This window comes from Lycorma delicatula, chromosome 4 (genome assembly GCF_047948215.1).
Source record: "Lycorma delicatula isolate Av1 chromosome 4, ASM4794821v1, whole genome shotgun sequence".
In the NCBI taxonomy this organism is placed as follows: Eukaryota; Metazoa; Arthropoda; class Insecta; order Hemiptera; family Fulgoridae; genus Lycorma; species Lycorma delicatula.
The window spans coordinates 127,957,227-127,981,288 of record NC_134458.1 but is presented as its reverse complement, the minus strand read 5'-3'; the positions used below and the strand labels follow the sequence as shown (position 1 = coordinate 127,981,288).

The 24,062-nt window shown below is 29.2% G+C and overlaps 1 protein-coding gene across 1 annotated transcript in view; it reads right to left on the bottom strand.

The window, feature by feature from the left end:
• Positions 1 to 2,192: 2,192 nt before the first annotated feature.
• The window catches only part of LOC142322715 (roundabout homolog 1-like), a 312,842-nt gene continuing 290,972 nt past the window's right edge, over positions 2,193 to 24,062 (bottom strand). Inside the window, exons 9-17 of the mRNA XM_075361791.1 lie at positions 22,825 to 23,154; positions 19,577 to 19,802; positions 18,832 to 18,947; positions 18,009 to 18,235; positions 12,545 to 12,714; positions 10,587 to 10,924; positions 8,924 to 9,056; positions 4,747 to 4,937; positions 2,193 to 2,716 (exon numbers count right to left, since the gene is read on the bottom strand). Of these exons, the coding sequence (XP_075217906.1) occupies positions 2,441 to 2,716; positions 4,747 to 4,937; positions 8,924 to 9,056; positions 10,587 to 10,924; positions 12,545 to 12,714; positions 18,009 to 18,235; positions 18,832 to 18,947; positions 19,577 to 19,802; positions 22,825 to 23,154 (2,007 nt within the window). The 3' untranslated portion in view covers positions 2,193 to 2,440. The remainder of the gene's footprint in view (positions 2,717 to 4,746; positions 4,938 to 8,923; positions 9,057 to 10,586; positions 10,925 to 12,544; positions 12,715 to 18,008; positions 18,236 to 18,831; positions 18,948 to 19,576; positions 19,803 to 22,824; positions 23,155 to 24,062) is intronic.

The window sequence follows — 24,062 nt, the reverse complement described above, 5'->3', positions numbered from 1 at the left end:
AATTTCAATTAATTAACAATGAGGATTCTAAACCACAAGGTTAATCACAACAGAATATAAAATAGTGTAATACTATTGTAGACATAGCTGTAGTGAGTAATACACTTTATTTCTATGTTACATGAATAAAAGCAGCAGCAACATACAACAGATCTCTTTCTAAGAACTTGACTTGCCCATTTAACATTTATTTTATTTTAATAAATATAGAATTTTTCTAATACAGCTACATAATTTCTTTCTTTGCCATACATTTATAATGAATTAAAACAATTTTTTCTCTCTCTGTTGTTCTAAATTTGTGTTTACTTAATATACATTTTTTCAATAATTTGAGGTTAATTTTCATATTTGTCAGAATATTCATGTTCAAAATGCTTTTTTACGTTGACAAAAACATTATCATTAGGGCATAATTTTCTCAGAAACTGTGAGCAATCCATGAATTATTTCAATACATCTGTGGTCGAATATGCATGTGATCTGTCTGATATACTTAGTGTAATTAATACAATTTAATCTGTATATTTTTGGATTATTAATTAGTGTGTAGTATGAGCTTCCATATTAGTTGCAATTTTGAAAGAAAAACTGTAAAAAATATCAGAATAAAACAATTGATACTACTTTATTTTGGTCTAGTTTATTCATATGTTCCTGAGGTGATTGAATAAAACATCCTGATTGAACAAAGTTCAAGACTGGGTAAGCGAGTGATAAGATTGTGAATCAAACAAATATATTATGAAAAGATTATTTAGAGATATTTCATATTATTATATAAAAGTACTCCATAATATGAAATAATATGAAATCAAAATTTGCCTATTCATTATATACATATATATATATATATATATATATATATATAAAAAGTAAAAAAAAAAAAAAAAAAAAAATAGGAGATAATAAAAAGGATATCACATACTATCACTTATGAATAACATGAAATGTAAGAAGACAAAAATCACATACTTAAAGAAATCTAAATGGATAGGTAGTATGAATCTAGTATATTATTTTTAAACTATAGCACACTTAATACATATAGTTGAGCCTTCCTGTCTCAAAAAACCTATCAGTAAATAACTTGCTGCAACTAAGGAGGAATATCAGCAGACTGTAACAGTGTTTGATTTCAATACACTAAAATGTACTTTTATTTTCATTTCATCTATAGCAGGAGCGTATCAGAACTTCTATGACAAGAACGAGGGAAATGTTGGTGAAAAGAGAGCTTTTCAGGCTTTAATTGTTATCTATAGTATTATTCTCGCAACTGTGAGGATACAGAAAACAGCGGGGGTCCAGGGCGCAGACCCCCCTGACTGGCTAGTTGAAATTACTTTGAAATTACTAAAAAGGAAAGTTTAAATTTGTTTTAGTTTAGTATGCAGTGTTTATATATTGTTATAGTACTTTGGTTAAAACTGGAAGTTTGTAATCTTGGAAAACAAATGAAAAAAAGAACTGAACATATGTTAAATTGTAAATTATATTTAAATTCATATTTTAACATAAAATTTTTTAAATTAAATTTTATTATGAAAATATTTTACAGCAGAAATATTTAGATAAAAATAAAAACTCTAACAGGTATATTATTCTTTGATTATAATGTGTAAAATAATCATTAACAAAGAACAAAATCAAATTTTAATTACAATGCAGCTATATTTCAATCAAAATATTTTCAGCTGTAACTTGTAGCTTTCATCATTGATTAGTGTTGTACTTTGGTTCTAGCTTAACTTATTCTGGTCAAATATGTTTTTTTTTCTTTTTAGTAAGTGGAAACATTTAGTGTGGTAAAAAAAAATTTGTAACTAATATTACACAGTAGCGTGCAAGTTAAAACTGCTGTGTTATTTATACAATAATCTTTTCTTTTATATAATAAGTTATTTTACACACATGCAGTTAATTTAAATCTATAAAAATGCAAATATTGATTGACTAAATGAACAGACTTGGATCAAAACTAGTGCACTTTTTAACATCACATTCTAAAGTGTTTTCTCAATTAAAAGAAATTTAAAAAAGAAAAAACAATCACCAGTCACTTACAAAAGCTACCAAGTGAATAGCTGAAAATATTATGACATAAGTAAAATATACCTTTGTTATATTCAAAATCTGATAAGGGTTATATAGAAATAATCATTTTATGTAATATTTAGTACTGACCATAATGGACAACAATTTCTTCAAAGCTGTATTATAATTATATACACTTATTAGAATAATAATACTATAACTATTGTTCATAACTATACAATTCATATAATATTAAAAAAAAATTAGAACAAAGTGAGAGAGTAACTTTTCCACATTGAGCAGCAGTAGCACGTTATAGATACATACATACTTATAATAAATCTTTGTAATTACTTTTATTTCTTTGGATGATCTCTTTTCTGTCAAAGAGATCATAAATTAATCAAGTATTATTTTGATGTCCTCCTGGTTCACTTCTAGTTGAATTATGATAAACTGGCTGATAAACTGGTGATTGATTTGCAAAACTTGATAGAGTGTGAGCATTGTATGGTGAATGAGCTTGCAGTCTATTTGTCCAGTGATTTGGATTATTTGTTTGGCATTGAGGTGAAACTAAATCTGGTTGAGGTACTGATGAATATGATGGTTGTTGTTGCAACTCCTGTTGCTGTTGGCAGTTTCCTCCAGGAGGTGAAAGACGATTTAAATTACATTTCTAAAAAATGAATAAATAAACAATAGTTAGATGTTAAAAATATTGTCATTTTCTAATAATTATAAGAAGACTAAAAAAATCTAAAAATAGAAGATTATGAGTTTGGTTATGAGGAGTATTATTTTAATAAAATAAAATTAATAAGATGGCAAAAATCAAGTGTGAGTCACATTTTAAATAACTGATGTTCTTTAATCTGTTTGGATGGGTGGAACTCATATGAAAAAGATGAGATTTGGTGAACTTATCATAATGGATATTTATGGGATGATAGCTGCAAGGATGAACTTCAGTACCATCAGTAGTATAGGATGAGTTGTTTAAATTTACAGGTTATTTCTTATTTAAAGTAAAAATACTGCCTTTTTTTTTCTTTATTACAATAATTTTTTTAATTGTTACATATTCTACTGCAAAGAAAAAATATAAATTCTTTAAATGCTTTGTTTTATTGAATATTGAATGCTGAATTTTTTTTATTATGTTACATAATTTTCATTTTATACATTTTTATAACTCCAGTTGTGTTACATAGTCATTTAATCAAAACTTACCTTCTCCTTCAGGAGTATCCAAAATCATGTTGATGCAGTTTGGTGTTTTTAATTGTCAATATTTACAGACTTGATTGAAGACCAAAGTTAAACAAAAACTTTGAAGTTTAGTTTAATTAAAAAAGTTTCTTGAGATTATTTATTATACCAAATCGCAAATAATGAAATCTTAGAAAAATAAGAATAAAAATTACCAGATTATACGAGTTTGGAGAAAAGGATGCTGGAGTACATTGGCCGTACGAAGAGGCATTACAACTAACTATATGGACTATGACAGCTGATATTTCAAGGGAAGATACAAATTAAAAGAGTCTGGTCAGAAAACATTCACAATTCCAAAAATTATTCTTTTAATTCAATAATACAACTATCCAGATATTCTGGAAAGCAGACAAAAGTCTGACAGCTGTCATGATGGCAGTTTGTTATTAACATTTGGTAATGGATTAAGAGAAGAATAATATATTAAAATTCTATTTTCTATTTCTGATGTGTTTGTTGCAATTGTTGAATTTGTAAAAAATAAGCAACCCCATGGCCAGTAAGATGAGGATGATCTATAAATGAGGTGTAGTCTTGTACATACAGGCCAACCATTTCTGAAGTGTGTGGTTAATTGAATTCAACCACCAAAGTAAATCAGTATTCATCATTGTTTAGTATTCATATCTGTATAAAAGTTACTTACCTTTACTAGGATCTGAATCTCAGAATCTTCAACTGTTAAATCAGCTGTTAAACAGCTGATTTATCAGCATAATTTAAACAATATAATATCATCACTGTTAAACAGCTAATTTGCAGCAATGATGTTATCACTAGTCCAACCTAGTGGGTTATATTAAATTAAATAAAACTTTTTGAATTAGTTCAAAATTTTTTTATGGTGAATGTAACTCTGGAACTAATCTTTGCTAAAACAATTGCAAGAATAGTTTCAGAAATAGGTGATATTCAGTTAAGATATAAATTCCACCTTCTAAAGTTAATATTTTTTCAGTATATGGAACAACTCAGGAATAGAATCTGGAAATTTATGGGTATGAAGTAAAGAAAAATGTTAAAGACTAGATTCATGTTTAATAAACCAAGTTCCAAAAATAAACAAGATACATTTATTTATTATTATTCTTTTCCACACTGTTGCAATGTAAATCCTGCTGTTTTTAACATAAAACAGCATTCATAACCGAGATTAAATCAGTTTGGAACAGGTATAGATTCAGTCTGAAACTATGCTCACACCTGGTCACTAAATTTATCTAATATTCTTCAGTTTTGTATAAATTAAGAAATAGAGAAGAAATGTTTAGATGAACAAACACTACTTTCAAAGAAATTACAATATATATATATATACACATCTTCAGTGAACAGGTAATGTTTCTCATAAACTGTACTTATCTACTATTTAACTGTTTCCACTTACTCCTTTTAATTATGTGCATTTGAATAGTATCATATAAAACTTACCTGAGGCCTGAGCATAGGAGGATTACGATGAGGCCTTCTTAATGTATGGGAATGAGATAAAGGTGCCTGTGGGGGATGTGGTGGAGGAGGTGTACTTAACTGATGCGGATCTCGATGACCTAATTCTGACATCGCTTTTCGGCCACATTGTGTACTTACTAGAGATGATGGTACACCTATACTTCCATTACCTGTGTTAAAAAATTCAAATATTTCAATTATTTTGTGTGACTATAGAATATTAAACTATTATTATTAGTTAATATTAATTTACAGATAATTGTTTAGTTCTTCTGATTATCCATGGAAATAGCGGATGTTACTGCTCTGTTTAATATAAACCAGAGATAACGCACAATGAATAAGAAAAAATATACAGAGTGTTCAACTTAAAAGAGGCCCCATTACTTAGTTTAGTTTATAAATAATTACATAATAATTTACATAGAAGGTGTTGAAAATGATGTCCATCCTCTGCTATGCACTTTTCAACATGTTTGACCATGTTCCTGGCTACTCTTGTTAACAGTATCCTGTCTATTTCCTGGATGGCATTGTTTGTCTTCAATTCCTGTAGGGTGTGTGGATTGTTCCTATAATAAATTTCTTTTAAGTAACCCCACAGAATGAAGTCTAGACTAGTCAGATCAGGGGATCTTGGTGGCCACAATCATTAGAAATAATTCTTCCGCTGAAAAAAATCCTGTAGCATCTCCTTAATATTATACAGCGAGCTGTATGGCAAGTGGTGCTGTCCTGTTGCAACCAGCAGTTATGCTCATGCACTTGCAGTAATGCTATGAACTGTTGGATAACGTTTTTGGTAGACGGCAACATCCAAAGTAATTTTTCAAAAAATAAGGATCTATTATTCATCTGTTATTCTCTTATTTACCTTGAAACTGCACACAATATGCCAATTTTTTGTGGGTGTAGGGGAGATTCAAAGAATATGTGTGAGTTTTCAGTTACACAAGTTCGATAGTTCTGACTATTACATACTTATGAAGGTGAAACCTCATTTCATTTATGAAAAACATTTGATCTAAAATGCCAGTGTTGCCTCTAATAAAGTTCTTGAACCATGGACAGCAGTGAACCCTTTTAACATCAGCATTAGTTAGCTCACTGAAAACCTCAGCATACTCCTCGGAAAGTGAGAGCTGAAGCTAGTGAAATGTTCTTTTCCCGGCTTAGTTTCTGTAAAGATTTATGAGGAGATCTTGTAACTGCTGCTTTAATGCCATGTATGACCTGCATTGTTGAAACTGACCTGTGTCAGGCACGTTTTTGGTCTGACACTGAATCTGTTTCACAAAAGTTTTTAACTAACATCTGAATAACACTTCACTGGTGTTTCCTTTCCATACTTCTCCCTGAACTTTTGCAGACACAAAACATAAAATTTTGTGTCTAAATAACTTTCCATCATGAATACACATTCTTCAACAGTTAACCTTATTTTAACAAACAACATACAATTATGTAACCTTGTTCAAAAGCCAGTGATTGACACAGACTGGCAACACTCAAATATGTAGTCAAGAAAAGTCCTTCCCACTCCAGCTCCAATCGTATTATTTTACTCATCTCACACCAATATATATGTTTTAACAGAAATTGCATTTGGTATAAATTACTGAGTGATGGGGCCTCTTTTAAGTAGAAGACTCTGTACTTGGACTTTATTTACATTTAAATTTGGCAAACAAATAACGGTATTATATGAAATAAAAAATGTAGATAATTGATACAACATAAAAGAAGCACAAATAGTGTTTAAAAGTACAAAACGTTTGTTCACTTTTAATTATAATGAAAATTAAAAGTAGATTAAATCATTGAGAAATGTAAAACATAAAATGTGATCACTCGAAGTAAATCATTATTTTGTACAATATTATTATATTATTATCTTTATTTCATTTTATATTATTTTTGTAATTCCTGATTTTTTTTTTCATATCATCAGGCAATATAATAGTTCACATTACATATAGTTGACTAGTACAAAATGCTAATCAATTATTCTTGTTAAAGGAGACAAACAATTTTATCGTTTAAATGAATTACATTCTGAAAAGCAATATCATAAGTTTTTCTTGTATACTTTTTCTATAATTGTTCCTATCACCTTATTCCCCCTATTTTTCTCTTCATTGCTTTTTGAACTTTAATGGTAACTTAGAGGCCCAGATTGAATGTTAAGTTCATGCATCATGAATTTGATCTTAGCTCAAGTTTTAGATTTTACATTTTTATATTTCTTTAGAATATGCTAGTAAAAATAATTAGTTAAAAAAAGATATAATATGTGGAACTATAGCTGAACAGCTCTGAGTAGTTAGAAGAAATACTGAGTCATTAGAGAAATAACAAGTTTTAATGTTAGTAATGCTTTATAAGAGCTATTTTTATAATTGTTCTTGCCACAAACCATAAGTAATCAACTAAATGCATTCCTGTCTATGTATAAATCAAAAGTTGACTAATTTTTTAATATGAACAGTAAGAGTATTGGTGACAATCATGCCCTTTTATACTTTGCCTCTCTTTACTTTTACTGTAACAATTTAGAGAATATGGATTTAGGTAGTACCATCCTCTTTTTAGTTTTTTTTCTTTTTTTAACCTCAGGGATCACCTTTGAGGTATTGCTTCAGAGGATGAAATGGATGAAAATTTTTATAGTATGTGAAAAATGCCTTGCCTGACCAGGATTCGAACCCGGGACCTCCAGATGAAAGGCCGAGACGCTACCACTCGTGCCACGGAGGCCAGCATTTCTTAGTTTTTATTTATAAATTAAGTTCACAATTACTATTTATTTAGTAATGATTATAATAGATATTAATTAATTAATTGCAATAAGTTAAACACAAATATTAATATTATCGTTTTAAAATGTTGATCATGATATTAATTTTGAATGTATGTTGATCACAATTTGAATATACCGAACATTATGCAAATTACTTGATCTCACAGTTTGTCAGAGAAAAAATATACTTTAAAAAACTTGTCCTGTTTTTATATTCAACTATCAGCCCCCACTACAAGAAATTCATGAATTATCTAATTATTGGTTGAATTGGTTAATATATATATATATCCTGTTAAATTGCTGTGTTTTAATTATTAAATTTTTTTCAAATTTCTTGAGAAAATATGAATGTTGAGAGAACATAAAGATACATTAACATTAAGAATTTGAAACTGAGTTTTGGTTAAATTCATGCTGGGGTTTTTGATGTCAGAAGATATTTAGCATTTCAGGGTTTCTATCTGAATTAGCAAAAACTTCAAAATGCTGGTCATATTAAATATACATTTTTTTTTAACGAATGACAGTAGTCATGTAAGAGGTTACTATTTAATTTCTGTTGCCTTACCCATGGATAATACAAAGTTGTTTGTTTTAAAAGTGTTAATTAAATCTAACTAAAAAAACTATTAATAGCAACTAAGATATTTTATTAATTAATTTTTATTATTGATTCCCACCACCACATTTTTTTATTAATAAAATATAAAAAAATCATATATTCTGAAATTATGTTAGTAATTTAATAGCTATATAAAATCAAAATATGGTTTAACCTTTTTAATGTTAAAAATGAAATTTCTGCTCTTGGTAAAGTTTTACTATTCTTCATTATAAATATTTTTTATAGAATAAAATATAAAATACTCTCTACTGGTAGATATGTTGTAATGTAGTAAATAAATTAATTGGTGTGGGTCTGGAAAATAGTTACTAAGTTATTTACTCAATTGAATTTGTATAAACTTAAATATAATTAAGGAAAGCTTAGAACATGTTTAATAATTTGTTTAAATGCAAAAAATTGCTTACTTTTTTATTACTAAAACAAGATGGTGAAATAAATAGAAAAAAGTGTTTTCTTAATTTAACAACTAATTGTTAAATTAACTGTAACTTAAAATTGTAATAACTTAATTATGATGAAAATTTGTTTTGTTTATTATACATTAAATAATAACCATTTATTCACTTGTAAGCACGTATACATATAAACAACAGGAAACATAATATCACATAATTACCATTTATACAAATGTACTAAATGTGTTTTATGATTGATGATTAACATTCATTGAACTAAAATAAAATAATTAAATATGAAATTTAATAAAAAATATGTTAGCAAATTACCAGTTTTTTGGTTGTATTCATCTCCACCAAAGAAATAGGAATCAGAATAAACATTTCTTCCATAAAAGCATGATTGTGGTGGATAAGGATCTTCTAATGTATTACCTGATTTTGGGCAGATCTGGACCCAACCCTAGAAGAATAAAAATATTTGTTACAACACTTAGTTAAACACTAATAAGAAATACTTAATTTTTAACAAAATACAATATTCTGCTTTTTATGTGTGAGTGAATTCATACATAAGATGCAACTTTGTGTCTGGGATTATAGTACTAGTATGAGATTTTTTTATCATATAAAAACTTTTAAAGCTGGGCAGAACTTATTCTTGGAACCTAGAAGTTGACTGTTGACCAATATATACTATATCATGAAGATTGATATTTATATCAATTTCTAAATTTTTAGAATAATTTCTGTAGTTCTTCATGCATGTTGTGATAAATATAGTTAAAAACCACTTAGTCTCACCCACTTGATCAAGGATTCCTTTTTCCATAAGGAGAAAAGTTAAAATTGAAGTTGAAATCAGTGATGATCATCAAATCTTGAGACACAACTCTCCCCCATAAATTGATTGACCTTTATTTAGGAGTATTAAGTCAAAATTAATAGGAAATGTGAAGTAGTTTAACATGAAGGAAAGTTGAAAAAAACAATATTTATATTAAATAAGCATTTGTGATAATATATTTTAACATAACCTGAAAAAACAAAGTCCATGGTATTTATAGGAAAATAATCAGAAAAAATTGAGTTCAATGATCAAAATACAAAACAGGTTAGTCTTTAAAAATATTTGTTGCGATATTTTATGTGGAAAATATTAAGATATTAAGGAAAAAATATTTACCAAGCTCTAGAATATCTAAGGAATGATACACTGAACATTAATTATATTAAAAAATAAACTAGGAGCAAAGATGGCTAAAATTTTACAACAGCTAGGTTGTACCAACACTTCTGTTTGTGAGCAAAGTTTGGACCAACTCAAAACAAGATAGTAGCAAACTCTTGCTGCTGAAATGAAATTATTGAAAATTACTGGAATTAACTGGTAGGCGCATCAGGAATTTGTCAGTAAATGAAAAAGTTTATAGAGATTATAGAAGATGGTACTGTATTTGACCAATAGAGTAACAGTAATACTGTGTAATTATGTTCAAAAGGGGGGGAAAAATGTTGGATAACTTTTAAGAACATGGATACTAAAACATCTTTGTTTGTAGAAGGAAAGAGATCAATTCTATTCATGCTTCTTGAAATTCAGTACTTTACATCTACCACAGGCATAGGTAAGAAAAAATGTAAAGCAACAGATTAATGCATCCCTTCCTGTCATGGAACAATATTTTATTCAAACTACCTCTATTGAAAAGTGAAAGAAAATTATGATATGAGAAAATGTAATTTATGGATAGTGTTTGTACTTTCAAAATGATTGTTTCCTACAGTTGTAGTTATAACCATACCACTACTATTTAGAAGTAATGAAGTTATTAAGTAATTAGGTAATTATATACAATATAATTATTTTTTAAAAGAAACTGTTGAAACTGTTAAACCATGTTCAGAACAATGTACATGAAAAAATGTTAAAATTAGAATTAATATGACTAGTGTTAAAAAATAATCAATTTATGTATTTTAGTTTACTTACAGGTATTAAACCATTTGCAGTTGTTCGAGAAACAGGAGGAATTAAAGTAGTTGTAGCGTATGGAGCTGGTGATATAGACCCATCTGTTGTTTCAGTACGATGACCTTGAAAAGTTGAAAGAGAACCAGAATGTAATGCATCAACCTCAGCATAGTCTGGCATAGCTTGACCTGAACTAAGAAGCTGGTTTGTTGAATCTTTTTCTGATGATGGGGCTCTGCTTGATTCAATCCAAAGTGAAGAATCAGTAGGAGGTGGACACGAGAGAGGATGCGTTAAACCAACAGCAGACTTTAAACTTAATGGTGTTGCAAGAATTCCACCATTTGAACGTGAATCTATAAAAATGTTTAAAGTGTAATTAAATTACTATTTCTAATCACAATAAAATACAAAAAAATATTCAAAATATGCAATTTGACTAACTTTACTAACAAAATATTATAATGACAAAGTTATATGAAGAAAATTAAATCAGAAAATGAAAATTATACATCTTAGTATATCAAAGATTAGTCTTAGATATATTTTTCTATAAGTCAATATTTAATATCTTATTTTCTATTTGGTGACATTGTTAAGCATAGTATTTAAGAAAAATCTTGTATTATTTTTATCCTCAATTTATATATCTTCAATCTTACATTTTTCCATAGATGAAGAATGGTTAGATATTCAAACCAAGGTGCAACACCTTAAATGATTTAGATCGTACTTTTAAATTTAGGTGTTATTTTTTAAATGATTTAGATTTTTATGTGCCTGGTATATTATAAATAGAATCTCTGTTTCAAGTAATTAAGTTTCTTGGTTTTAAGTTAAATCATATTCATAATGGTCAATTAACTTATAATGAAATGAAAAGTCAGCCTGCTGGGATCAAGCAACAGTGTTATGTACAAAGTATTACGGCTTATATGTTGATAATACACATTGATAGTGTTGGTTATTTTTTTTCAAAGATGATTTGTCTTGGATAAGTTCTGTTTTACAATAGGTTTTCCTTTAATTTTTCAAACCATGAAAATTGTTTGGAGAAATTTAGTAGCAAGAATTAATATTATTCTCCAATCCTTTCAGCTTGTTTACTAAATCCCACATCCTTTGTTATATGTTTCATATATTCACATCCTTGCCGTCCCTTGCAGTTTTTATCCTTTATAATCAAATTAAATGAATCTGTTTGTCTTAATATGGGTCACCAAAATATTTTGCCTAAGCAAGATTCTCCCATAAAGAATTAATCTTCTTCTATTCATCTAAGTATCTCTTCAAAAGTTCTTTGTATGGATTTATTTCTTGCTAATAGTTTGATATAAAAAAGAAATAACAATTAAAAAATTTGTCTTATTCTGGTTCAAATTTATTAAATAATTCTATTGGTAAATTTTGTTATAATTTTTTAAAATATGAACATACAACACCTGAATGATAGTATGCTGTAATAGAATTCAAACAAAACTTAGGAACTTTTTCTGAGGAACTTAGCTAAGGCTTCATTTCATATATTTTAAAACAGATTTAAAATAACTGAATTAACTTGTACAAAATCACACACACACATATGCACGGGCACACCAGACTCCTGTTTGATGTATATACTGCTATACTTTTGATTTCTGGTTAGGATTAAAAAAAAAATAGTATTGAGTGAACCTCTATGTCCCAAAATACTGAAGTCAATTATGATCAAGTAATTGATGCCACTTAAAAAAGAAACAAATAAGGAAACAAAATATTTTTTTTTTGTTCAAAGAAGTATTAATAGTCAAGCAAAAGTATAAATAAATATATACATTTGGCAAACATTAAAAAAAAAATTGAGTTTTTAAAATTTACCTCATTTTTATGCAAAAAAATTTGCTGATATTTACGATTTTGCATTTGAATGTAAGACTTCAATGAGAATGATATTAATTTTTTATTTTTATGAAAAAAGTAATTAAATAAAATTTTACCAGGTAATGTTGTTTTCTTTGTCAAAAGTTGCCGTCTTCTCACTAAAAGCATAGCACCAAAAAGTAAAACCATGACAGCAACCATACTTCCTAATAACGCCATAAACCACGTCTCAGTGAGAAATTCACTTCCTGCTGGTCCAAGACTGGGATCAAGTCCAATTGGTTGTCTATAACAAATTTTTTATATCAATTATAGGTATCTGTGGAGTAAATATAGGTTTAATTAACTATTTTATTACATTAAAGTCTCATTAATAATGAAATTATAATTATTGGTAATTATTGTATTATTTCATTATGGGTAATCATTCATGAACACACAAACAGTAAAATAGATCAGTTATAAAAACTAAAAAAAACTTAATATTCTAATATAGATTATCACAATATTTCTTTGAGTAAGCAATTTTGACTGTAGGCTGCTCATGAATGTGAGCGATCATAATACTGTTGTGAGGAGCTTACCGCAAGATTTGAAATTATGACTAATAAACCCGTCATATGGCTAAAGCTGCGTTCTGGGAAAGTCCTACAACTGTGGGTTGTTTCTGATGCAAGGCTTACACACACAACTTAATTAAAAATATTTATCATTTTATTTAAATATAATATTTATTTGTTTGTTTAATTCAATGATTCTAACTAAATGGCACGTGCCTACCGTATTTAAATGTGGCGGTACTAGTGGCAATGGTTGGCACTTACTAAACTAATGTAATTTCACAACTTACATAATCAGATTCATGGCGGCCAAATCTGCAGTCCAGAGTGTGATTGCATTTCAACTAATATCCGATCGTTTGATAATTCTTTCCATCAATGGCACCATCAATACCCACATGCTTGCCATCTATCTATGCACCAACTGAAACCAGCCCAGAATCAGTCAAGGTTGATTTTTACGTTCAACTCCAACATTCATTAAATTCCATCTCACAGACTGATGTGATCCTCCTGCCTGGCGATTTCAATGCCCATAATGGTGCTCATTGAACTGGTTAGGATCAAACAACGGGTCACTTTGAATGTGTTGTAATCAATGACAATGGACTGCATCTTCTGTCCTTTGCCAACATCAATAACCTGGTTGTTGGAAACAGTCTCAGATGCTCTCATGCACTGTGCAAAGGCTGTGTACTGAACCACCAGATGTCAAGTGCAACCATGGGTATCTGATCAATGTATCAACATGGTAGATGAACAAAAATGAGTTAAACTAGTAAACTTTGAACAATATTGACAACATAATAAGGGAGATCTGCTGTCACCTGAAACAAGAGTGGAAGGCACACTGGAACCAAGTGGTGATTGACTGGGAAGAAGCAGCCTTGAAATATGAATGTAACACACTCTATCAAACTCTCTGAAAATTGAGTGGTAGGCCAAGTCAACGAATGGCAACATCTGAAAAGACGATGGAACTTTTGTAAGATCAACAACTGAGCGGCTTGAGTGCTGGAGGCAGTTCTTTGAAAGGCTTTACAACCACAACCCAAAACAAGGATCATCAATGGAGCCACCTAAGTTTCAAATGTCAGATGCCAAACCAACCATTGAAGAGGTGAAAATAGCCATTCATACCTTGAAAAATGGAAAAGAATCTCCTTGGAAATGGAGAAGATGCGGTCACCGCATGGTCCGTCAAGGCTGGAGATGTGTTCTGCTTCAGCGACTTAATCCTTCAACATCTGGTACATAGAAAAAGGCTGCCATCATTCCAATCCACAAGAAGGGACGATAGTCAAGACTGCAAGAACTACTGTGGCCTAAGTCTTCTATCAATTGTTGGCTAAGTTTTCATAAAAGTCATCCAGTTATGCCTGTAGAAATTTCATGAGCAAAAAATCCACGAGGAGCAAGTTGGTTTTCGACCAAACTGAGGATGCTGTGACCAGATATTTGTCATTCACCGACTAGTGAAAGAAAGAATTTAATGTGGAGAACTAGCAATTATTGTCTTCATCAATTTTCATCTGCCTTTGACAGCATCCTCTGGCCGCACTTTGGAAGGCATTGGAGACAGAGCTTATCTCTCCAAAAGTAATCAAGCTTCTCCAGGAGAGCTACAATGGATCATCAAGTCACTGACAGTGATGCTGAGGCCACTGATATTCTGTATATCTCCCACGCTCCCCATCTTATGGCCCGAAAATAAATGCGGATAAGACACATGTACTAACATCAGATGGCTCATGCGCCATTGTCCAACTGGATGGTGTGCAAGCTGAACAAGTGCAAGAATTCAAATATTTGGGCTCTCTGGTCAAGGAAAAGAAAATGGCAACTATGGCAGAAATCTAATCGACCGCAGCATTTGCTTCCCTGAAGTTGTACTTGTGAAAAAAAGCAACACCTTGCTGAAGACCAAATTTCATCTTTTTCAAACCATGATCCTGCCATTTTTATTGTATGGAGCAGAAATGTGGACACTACTTAAGACAGACCTGAGCAAACTTGAAGCGTTCCAAATGCGATGCCTATGCCAGATCATCAGAGTCTTACTTTGCGATCACATCCGAAATGAGGATATCTGCCATCGCTGTGAACAACAGTCAAGGAACAGATTAAAAAAAAAAGACTATGATGGTTTGACCATGTCTGCAAAATGAGTGGAAACCAACTACCATACAAACTCCTGTGGCATGAATGACCCATCCATTGAAGAATCCAACGAACAGCTCCAAAGCAAACATGGATCTTGCAGATTGATGATAATATAAAAAACTTCAGGCTAAACTTTAATGAGACAAGGACAACGGCCATGGATCGCCATGCATGGAAGTGTCTTATTAGTGAAATCAGACAACCATTGGTACTCACAGCAGCATATGGGTTTCGGAGTTGAGTCAAACCAAATGCAAGATAGGGATCAAAAGAATAAGAAATTCTGCTTGTACTGTTGGCAGATTTGTGTAGTCGTGAGGCTTAATGAACTAAGTACCAAGTCAACTGAGCAATCAAGTTGACCCAACTAGACCAAGTTACTTTTTTACACTTTAAATATTATTCATTTATTTAATTCTACTACTCACCTGTGACATCACAACATAGTAGTAATTTAGAGAATTTTTTTTGGGGTGGTGGGGCGATTTTGCAGATATTTTTATTTTTTAATTGTTAAAATATGTGCTTAAGAAAAATATGATCTTAATTAAGCAAACCTGAGACACTGAGGTTGATGTTGCTCTACAGCCTTACCCCCTTGACCTTTTAAGTTGAAAATTTAATGGCATGAATGCCCCATATATAGAAGTAATCTGACAAGTTTGGTAAAAATTGGTCCCGTAGTTCTGATAAAAGATGATTTACAAGCCCAATACCGAACACACGTACATACGAACATTAACATTCGGAAAATTTCCATCTGGCTTTTAGGGTACCTTATGTGTCAAAATGTTAATCTCCCGTGAACACTGCATATGTTCAAATTGGACTGATTACAATACTTTCCCTTCTAGATCTATAGATCTGCTATAGCGGTAGACAGGAAAGTAAAAGTGTTTGTCTAGCATCAGAAGACTTCATTGTAAAAGTAGCCTGCTTACAATAATGAAACTATTCTTTCTATGCTATTTAAACTCAATTCTTTACTTTGTTTAGTGTGTGATGATGGCTTATTATGAATTTAGATACCAGATTGTAATATTCTGGACTGCATTATGATCTTAGTTTTTATTGTAAATCATATATTTTTTCAGTCTGTATCTTTTTGTTCTATCCAAAAAAAAAATTAGAACAATGATTCAAAAAAGTGATAAAAACCTTGATATTCTCTGTAATCACATCGTAACATGCCAAAAGATATGAAATATGTGAACATACAATGATGAATTAAATGAAATATCATAATTAAAAATCTAAAACACATTTCTCCTGCTGCATTCTTAATACTTGTCTGCCTAACTCAAAAAATCTAAAAGCAATAATATCAGCTGAAACAAATAAGAAATGCAGAAAAAATCATTTAAGATGGCTACCATGAAGACTGAAAATATTGCGAATTTTCTAGAAGTTTGTAAAACCATTATGTTTACAAACCAAATTTTTGTTTAGTTTGTCAAGTAAAAAGTTTATATTTAAGAAAAAATTAACGAGAAAGATAAATATATTATTATATTATGGCACAGATTAAATAATACAGCTTTTATAAATTATTCGGAATATACGTTAGTAAATAAAGAATATTTATTCACTATTTTAAATGTATATCTTTTCAAACCTTACTTTGTTATTTACATAAGCCTAACATGGCATTCTTTATATTTTAATTATTTGTAATCCTATATTTGTGTAATGTTGTAGGAGATGTTAATATAAATTTCAAATGTTCTTGTAATATTTTCCAAGTCCTAATTAATTATTTTTTTAAATGAACCAACTTTTGCACATACTCATTTGCCTGGTTTTTTCAATACCTGTTATTTATACACAGATAGAATGAATGTAATTAATTATAAATGTGCTAATAATTGTATAGTTGCTTACATTTTCACATATAATTCTATTTAGCCTAAACAAATTGTGGTATTAATGTACTAGCCAATCTACCACTGTAGTTAGTTAGTTCCTAGATGGTGCCACTGAAACATTATATTGAAATAAGAAAATAAATAAATAAATAAAATCATAAATATAATCTAACCAAACTTTACCTACTACACTTACTTTTCTTGCTAACCTTGGCTAAACAGCGGAACGGGAGTAGGTTTTGTTTGGTTAGATTAGACTTATAATTTTATTTATTTATTTTCTTATTTCAATAGAGCGTTTCAGTGGCACCATCTAAAAACTAACTAACTACAGCGGTAGATTGCCTACTACATTAATACCCAAACTGTTTACCCAATACGGTACTAGTTAGCTTTTTGCCCAATCCCTGAGTAGGAAAAAGAATCCTTGAGCATTTATGCAGGCAGAATTGCCATTTCACTGAGCACAAATAAAGAAGCAGCTGTTCTGTTGGCTAATAAAGATGATGTGCCACAGGCAGCGTCAGGCTTGTGACAAGACAATTCCCGTGGTACCTGCCAAGAAAGAAGGGATGTAGGATGTAGCAGATAGAATGGTAAAGGAAGGAGACAGTCAACCCACAGAGGGACTGCCTTAGATTGGGGTAGTTTACTGTCTTGCCCAAGACAGTTAAATGCATTTATACACTAGTAAATTGTATTTACATCCTATGAAATGTATCCCATAGGATGTAAACACAATTTACTGGTGTGTGATAAATACAATATGTTGTATTTACATGATATTTAAGTGTGTTTACTAACATTATCAATAAAACCACATCAAACAATGACAGTATAAATTAAAAAATTCTGTGTATTAAATACACAGAATTGTTCACCTCTGATGATTTCTTACTAAAGAAGCATGTTGCCAGTGTGTTTAAGTATTCTATTATCTTTTTATCAAATTGGAGTGGATTGTTGTAAAAACTGAAAAAGTAATCTGATACCTGTGTTGTTGATCCTTGAGAAGTAATCTAGATGCTGGATCTAATCTAAGAGTAGCTGGTGCACTGTAAGGACCAGCACCAGCTCTAGTAACAGCAGCTGCTTCAACAGTGTAAGTGACACCAGCTGTTAAATTAGTAAGAAGAAGTGAGGGGGTACCAGTACCAGCATTCACTGATACATTACTTAATACTGAACCATTCAATGGTTCTCCACCTCTTACTACAATCTGCAATAAAAAAAATAATTGTAAATAAGTTTGAAAATTAAAATCTGGCTGAAAGAAAGTATTTTAAATGAAAGTAGGAATTTTCAGATTTTGAAATCTGAAATTGAAAATATTTATTATTTTTATCTTAAGCTTGAAATTAAGCTGTATTACTAACTGAATGCTATTTCCCAATTCTTTTAAAATAATTTTATAATTGCATCATTATCATATTTTTCTGTAATCTTTTTGATTATGTGGAATACTGAAAATTGCTTTCTATTAAATTATAAAAAAAGTTTTTATTAGTTACCAAATCTCTCAACTTTTATCTGAACTTATTAGAACTTTGCAATAATTCTACAATAGTTGCAAATGAACTTTGTAACAGTACAACAATACATACAATAGTACTACAGTACTATACTACAATATAGTGCTGTGCACTAAAACTGTGCAGTACTGCACAGCTAGAAGTGAACAATGATTCATTCAGCTGTGACAAATTTTAGTTAATTAATTTTAATGCGTTTAATGTCACTAAGTTTCATAAACTACCTTTTTTAGCTGTACAGGGATTATGTTTCACAACATGACACAAATAAAAAATAACTTACTTGATATGAACGAAGAATACCATTATGAGTATGAGATGGAGGTGGCTTCCATTTCAAATGAACAGCACTTGAATTTAATAATGTAGCTTCCATATTTGTTGGTGGTTCAGAAGGAACTGAAACAATAATGAAAGAAACAAAATTATTTACTAAAATTTTTATAAAACTAAATTAACTGTCATCATTTCATATTGTCGAAATAAAAAGAAGTAAACACAATTTATTTCAATTTCAATGAATGTATGTTTTAATAATCTTAAAACAGATTATCGTTTGATTAATTTTTTTGAGGTTTGTACTAATGGCATCATTTTTATTTTTTTACAATGAGTTGTTTTATTGCTAGTTTAATTATCTTGCAATTGAAGCTGTTCTAAAAGTATGAATATTCTAAAATAAAGTGTTTCATATAGAAAATTGACTTTAAATAAAACATTTTTCCATGTATATCTCACATCTTTACCAAACAAAAATTTTAATAGATATAAATAATAACAAATACAAAAGTAATAATCCTTCATTTATTAATGAAATTAAGTAATTTCAACTGGTAGCTACACAGTAATATATTTTTTGTGTTAGTAAAAATATAGTAAGCTGATATGGTTTGTGTAATTTTTAAGACTCCATAATTAAATGTATTTCATTTCTTAGGAATAAATAATATTGCTTATAATTGTTTACTAATAAACCAAAAATGTTCAAAATTTTATACATTTATGAGAAACAAAGGTAGTTAACTAACCATCTTCTAATGTACGAGCAGTTCTTGAATTTGAAGGTCTACCATCAACAGTTTTATAAAATGGTATAAGAAAAAATTGGTAACGAGTAAAATGTGCTAGGCCAGTTACTAAAAATCCAGAAGCTTCACCTGCATGTAATACAGTTAACATACTTGTAGATCGTGCTTGTGTATCTAAACCCCTTGAATAAATATAAAAACCTTCTACATAATCAGAATTCAGAATCTGTAAAAAGAAAAAGTAAAAGTATTTTTTTTAAAAACCTGTAATTTTATTCTGCTGAGATAAATTAATTTAAAAATGTAACATTAAATTAAAATATTTCTAAATATAAATTATAAATTTAAAAGTAAAATAAATCCTGTTTAAATTGTTTTAAACGTAACATAACCAGCTGAACATAAGCTGTAACATACGCTTCTCAATACATCTGCATCTTTACCAAAAATATACAGCTTATTATTTGTTTCCTACTTACTTTTTGATAGGTAAAAGAAAAGGAAAAGCTTCTCAATTCAATTGAGTGTTTTTAAACTTTTTTTTATATGTAAAAACTTTAAGCTATACCAGATGCACCAGTTTCGATGATTTTTTAAACATTTTGTAGAAGAAGGTTCTGTGGAAGTCTCATAATAAGTTTCTTTCAGATAATAAAGCAGAAGATTTTTTAAGTAAAAAATTACATGGTCTGCATAAATAAGCTGAAGATATTTTTTATTTGTTTGTTGTTATCACTTGGAAGATTGTTACAGCTTAATAATATGTTATCTGATATATGGAAAACCTAACATTATAAAATTAATAAATATTCCTGCATTCCAGAGATAAAACTTAGTTCATACATGTTAATAACAGCCTTTATCAATTCTTTGCATTCCTTTTCTTATTTTTATAAAGTCACAGAATTCTTGCCTCTTCTTTTTTTGCAAATATAATTTTTTTCTCATGAGCTAAATATTTTTTATAAGTAATCCACATTTAAATAAAACTAAATCTAAAAGTTTAAAATAATTTAAAATAAAATTTAAATAATTTAAAGTAGCCTTAAAAATTAAACTAACTAAAAAATCTGCAGTAAAATGAAAAAAAAAAAAATACAATTTCAAATTTTCTTCCAGTTTTTATTGTTTTTGAAATTGGCACTAAATTAATGTTTATAAATTTATTAGTTGTTTGTTTATAATTCGATACTGACTTTAAACATTTAAACAAATTCAATTTTTTTTTTATGCACAATGAGGAGTTGTTAATAGAGCCAGGATATGATGTTATTTTAATAAACAGTTTAATTTAATAACATCAACACAAAGTATCATGGACAATAATATGCCACACATACTATATCATGACTAAAAAGTCCACATTATATGTACAAGGAAAATGAAACTTATAAACAAAATAAGAAACATTAATAATAAAAAAAATAAATAAAAATAATAATTACCACATGCAATATCACAGTCAATAATATGCTCCAATCACTACTGCATGGGTGTAAAAAGCCTAAACCATATGTATAAGGCAGAATAAAACTTAAAAGTTAAATAACAGTAATAAAAAACAAATAAAAATAACAATTAAAACACACAGTATCATAGGTAAAAATATTCCTCACACAATTCAGCATAGATATAAAGTATGTTAAAGGCAAAAAAAAAACAATTAAATAACAATAGTAAAAATCTAAATTAAAACAACAAAATTACATCTGGCATATGCCAAACAGCATAAATAATTAAAAAATTACAATTATTATTAAATATTTGTTGAATACAGGTGAATGACCTTAAGAAATAGCAAGATATTACAACATTGTCATGTTGTTTCCTAAAATACTTCGAATTAGTCCCTAATTTAAATTTCCAACATAAAGACAAGACACATTCCATAAGGATGTGGTGTACTGTTAGTAGGCAGTTGCAGCAAACACAAACAGATGCATATTCTTGAGACATGAGATGTCCATGAGTAAGTTTAGTATGCCCTATTCATAAATGGCAAATAAATAACCTCCTCTTGATGGTTATTCCTGCATGAAGAGCTCCACAGTGACACAGTATTCTTAATTAGGCAAAGTTTATTGTTGGTGGTGGCATTCCATCCCATTCAAGAATTTTAAAGAGAAACTGCAAAAGTATAATTATTTTACTTTTCAGTATATTTTTTGAAGCTGGTCTTTTGTTTGATATAAATAAAAAATATAATAAAAAAATTAGTACAAAAATTACTGAATTTCATGTTAACTGAAACTATAAATAATTCTTTTCTTCCTTAAGATTTAAATCCAGCCTATTGAACACTTCATCTGTCATTCACTTATTTAAATCAATGTTTAAAAGATTTCCCAAACAGCTTTTCCAAAGAGATCTGTAATTTATAATCTCATACTACAGTTAATCCTCATAAAATTTACCAGTTTTCTCATTAAGCTGTATAAATATAAAACACAAATATTGGACCTTCAACAATTAAATTCTACTTATGTCTGTGTTTGAGAGTCAATGTCTATGTTTCACAAACATATAAGAAGAAAAGTCATAACAACGGTTAACTTTCTGTTTTTTATTCTTCAGTAACCAAAATTTTTTTTTGATGTGAGATAAAACCACACTGTTGATGGTTGATAGCCACATTTCTTAAAAATAAATTTCTGTATCAAATATCCAGGCAGCAAGAAAAATTATCATTAGTTTAACAACTGGTATTTTATTTTAAGCTGATTTGATAGGAGAAATATATAATTTTTTTCAAATGATATTAGGTGCATGAAATGCATGATTTATTTATTCACCCTGTTGACTATAATTACAGTCCAATTACAACTGTTTCTTGGTGATGAGAAATTAAATTTTTAGTTTGTAAAACCTGACTAGGATTTGAACCCAGAAATTTTGGATGAAAGACAGAAATGCTATTCTACCAAGGAGTTTGGCAGATGCATGTAAAATATATCACATACATGATGTATGAGTATTTTATGAAGGCTGTTTTAGAATAGTGTCGATAGATAGTGCAGATCTGGTGTCAATAGTGTAGATCTGGTTAATCTTGTTGCTATAGGTTCTTGCACCTAAATGAAAGGTCTTTATATCTTTCTTGGCATGAATGTCGGAACTACTGAAGCAAGAAGAGATGGAAGTTAAAAAAAAAATATTCTACAGATTACTAAAATACTTTATAAGAAAGAAAACTACTATTACTACAACTCTAATATTTCATTCTCAATTATATAAAATGCCATATTTACCTCCCAACCAAGTTTTATTGAGTTTGAGCTGACTGGTTGTATGTGACTAAGTTCAACCACATGTCCTGCAAGAAGAGTAGATCTAGCTTCTTTAATATTTCTGTCTTCCTCTGTTGGATTTGGTGTTTCAGTTAAAAGGGTAGGATCTGATAAAGGACTGGGTGGTGAAAGACCATGTGAATTTTCTGCTCGAACAAGAAATGTATATGTTGAACCAGGTATTAAATGATGCTGAGTATACACAGGTCCAGAAACTCGTCTTGCAACAATTACCCAACCAGTACCTCCACTACTTGATGGTAACAATGGATCTCTGCTGAACATTTCAACCTGGAAATGATAAAATATTTATTTTAATTTAGAATGAATATCTTCTGTTAGTATACTTCCTGAATCATGAAAAGGACTGGAATTGAACTTTTCTTCCTTAATTTCTTTAATTTTTAAATCTTCTTATTTTACTGTTGACCATACCTTCTCCAAATTTATTAATTTCCTGACATGGAAACTTAAAGACTAGAAAAACTTGTAATAAAATGATTTAACTCAATGAAGTATGACTGAAATGATACATATATAATGTCAAATCAATCTGACTTGATATATAATGTCAAGATCTTCTGAATGATGTAATCATTATATTTTTTCCATACAAAGAGTGCACAGGCAATAAACAAACAATGCCATAGCATTATCACATTTATGAGATTGGTCAGTAAGGTGTAATTTAGTATAAAATTCAAGGAAATAACATTTCAGAGATTAGGCAAAATTTGTCGTTAAGAGAAGAGAAAGTAAAAATTATGCATATAGGGAAAAACAAAATTATAGGTGTTTTAGATGCATAAACTTAAAACAACTCTCTCATATTCACTTCTTATGATATCCTTGTTCATTCCTTATGCCTTTCATACATAAAAAACTATCTGTAACACAGAGAAAATTAGTTATAATATTCTTTTTATTAATTAGTTATAATAATATTCTTTTTCAATTTTTTTTAATGATTTTATAAATCTTAATCTTTATTTTTAATGACATCAAAAAGAGAAAGAAGGTTCTCAGTTTATTGTATTAAAGATCCAAAAACAGGTATTGCCTGCTTTAATAAAAAAAAAGTAACCTTAATTTGGTTATATTTCTTACATATTTAAACTTATTGTAATTATACTGTCAACTTGTTGAGAGGTAGACTGTTTGTTGTACAGTTGTCAACTTGTAGTCATACAACTTTACCT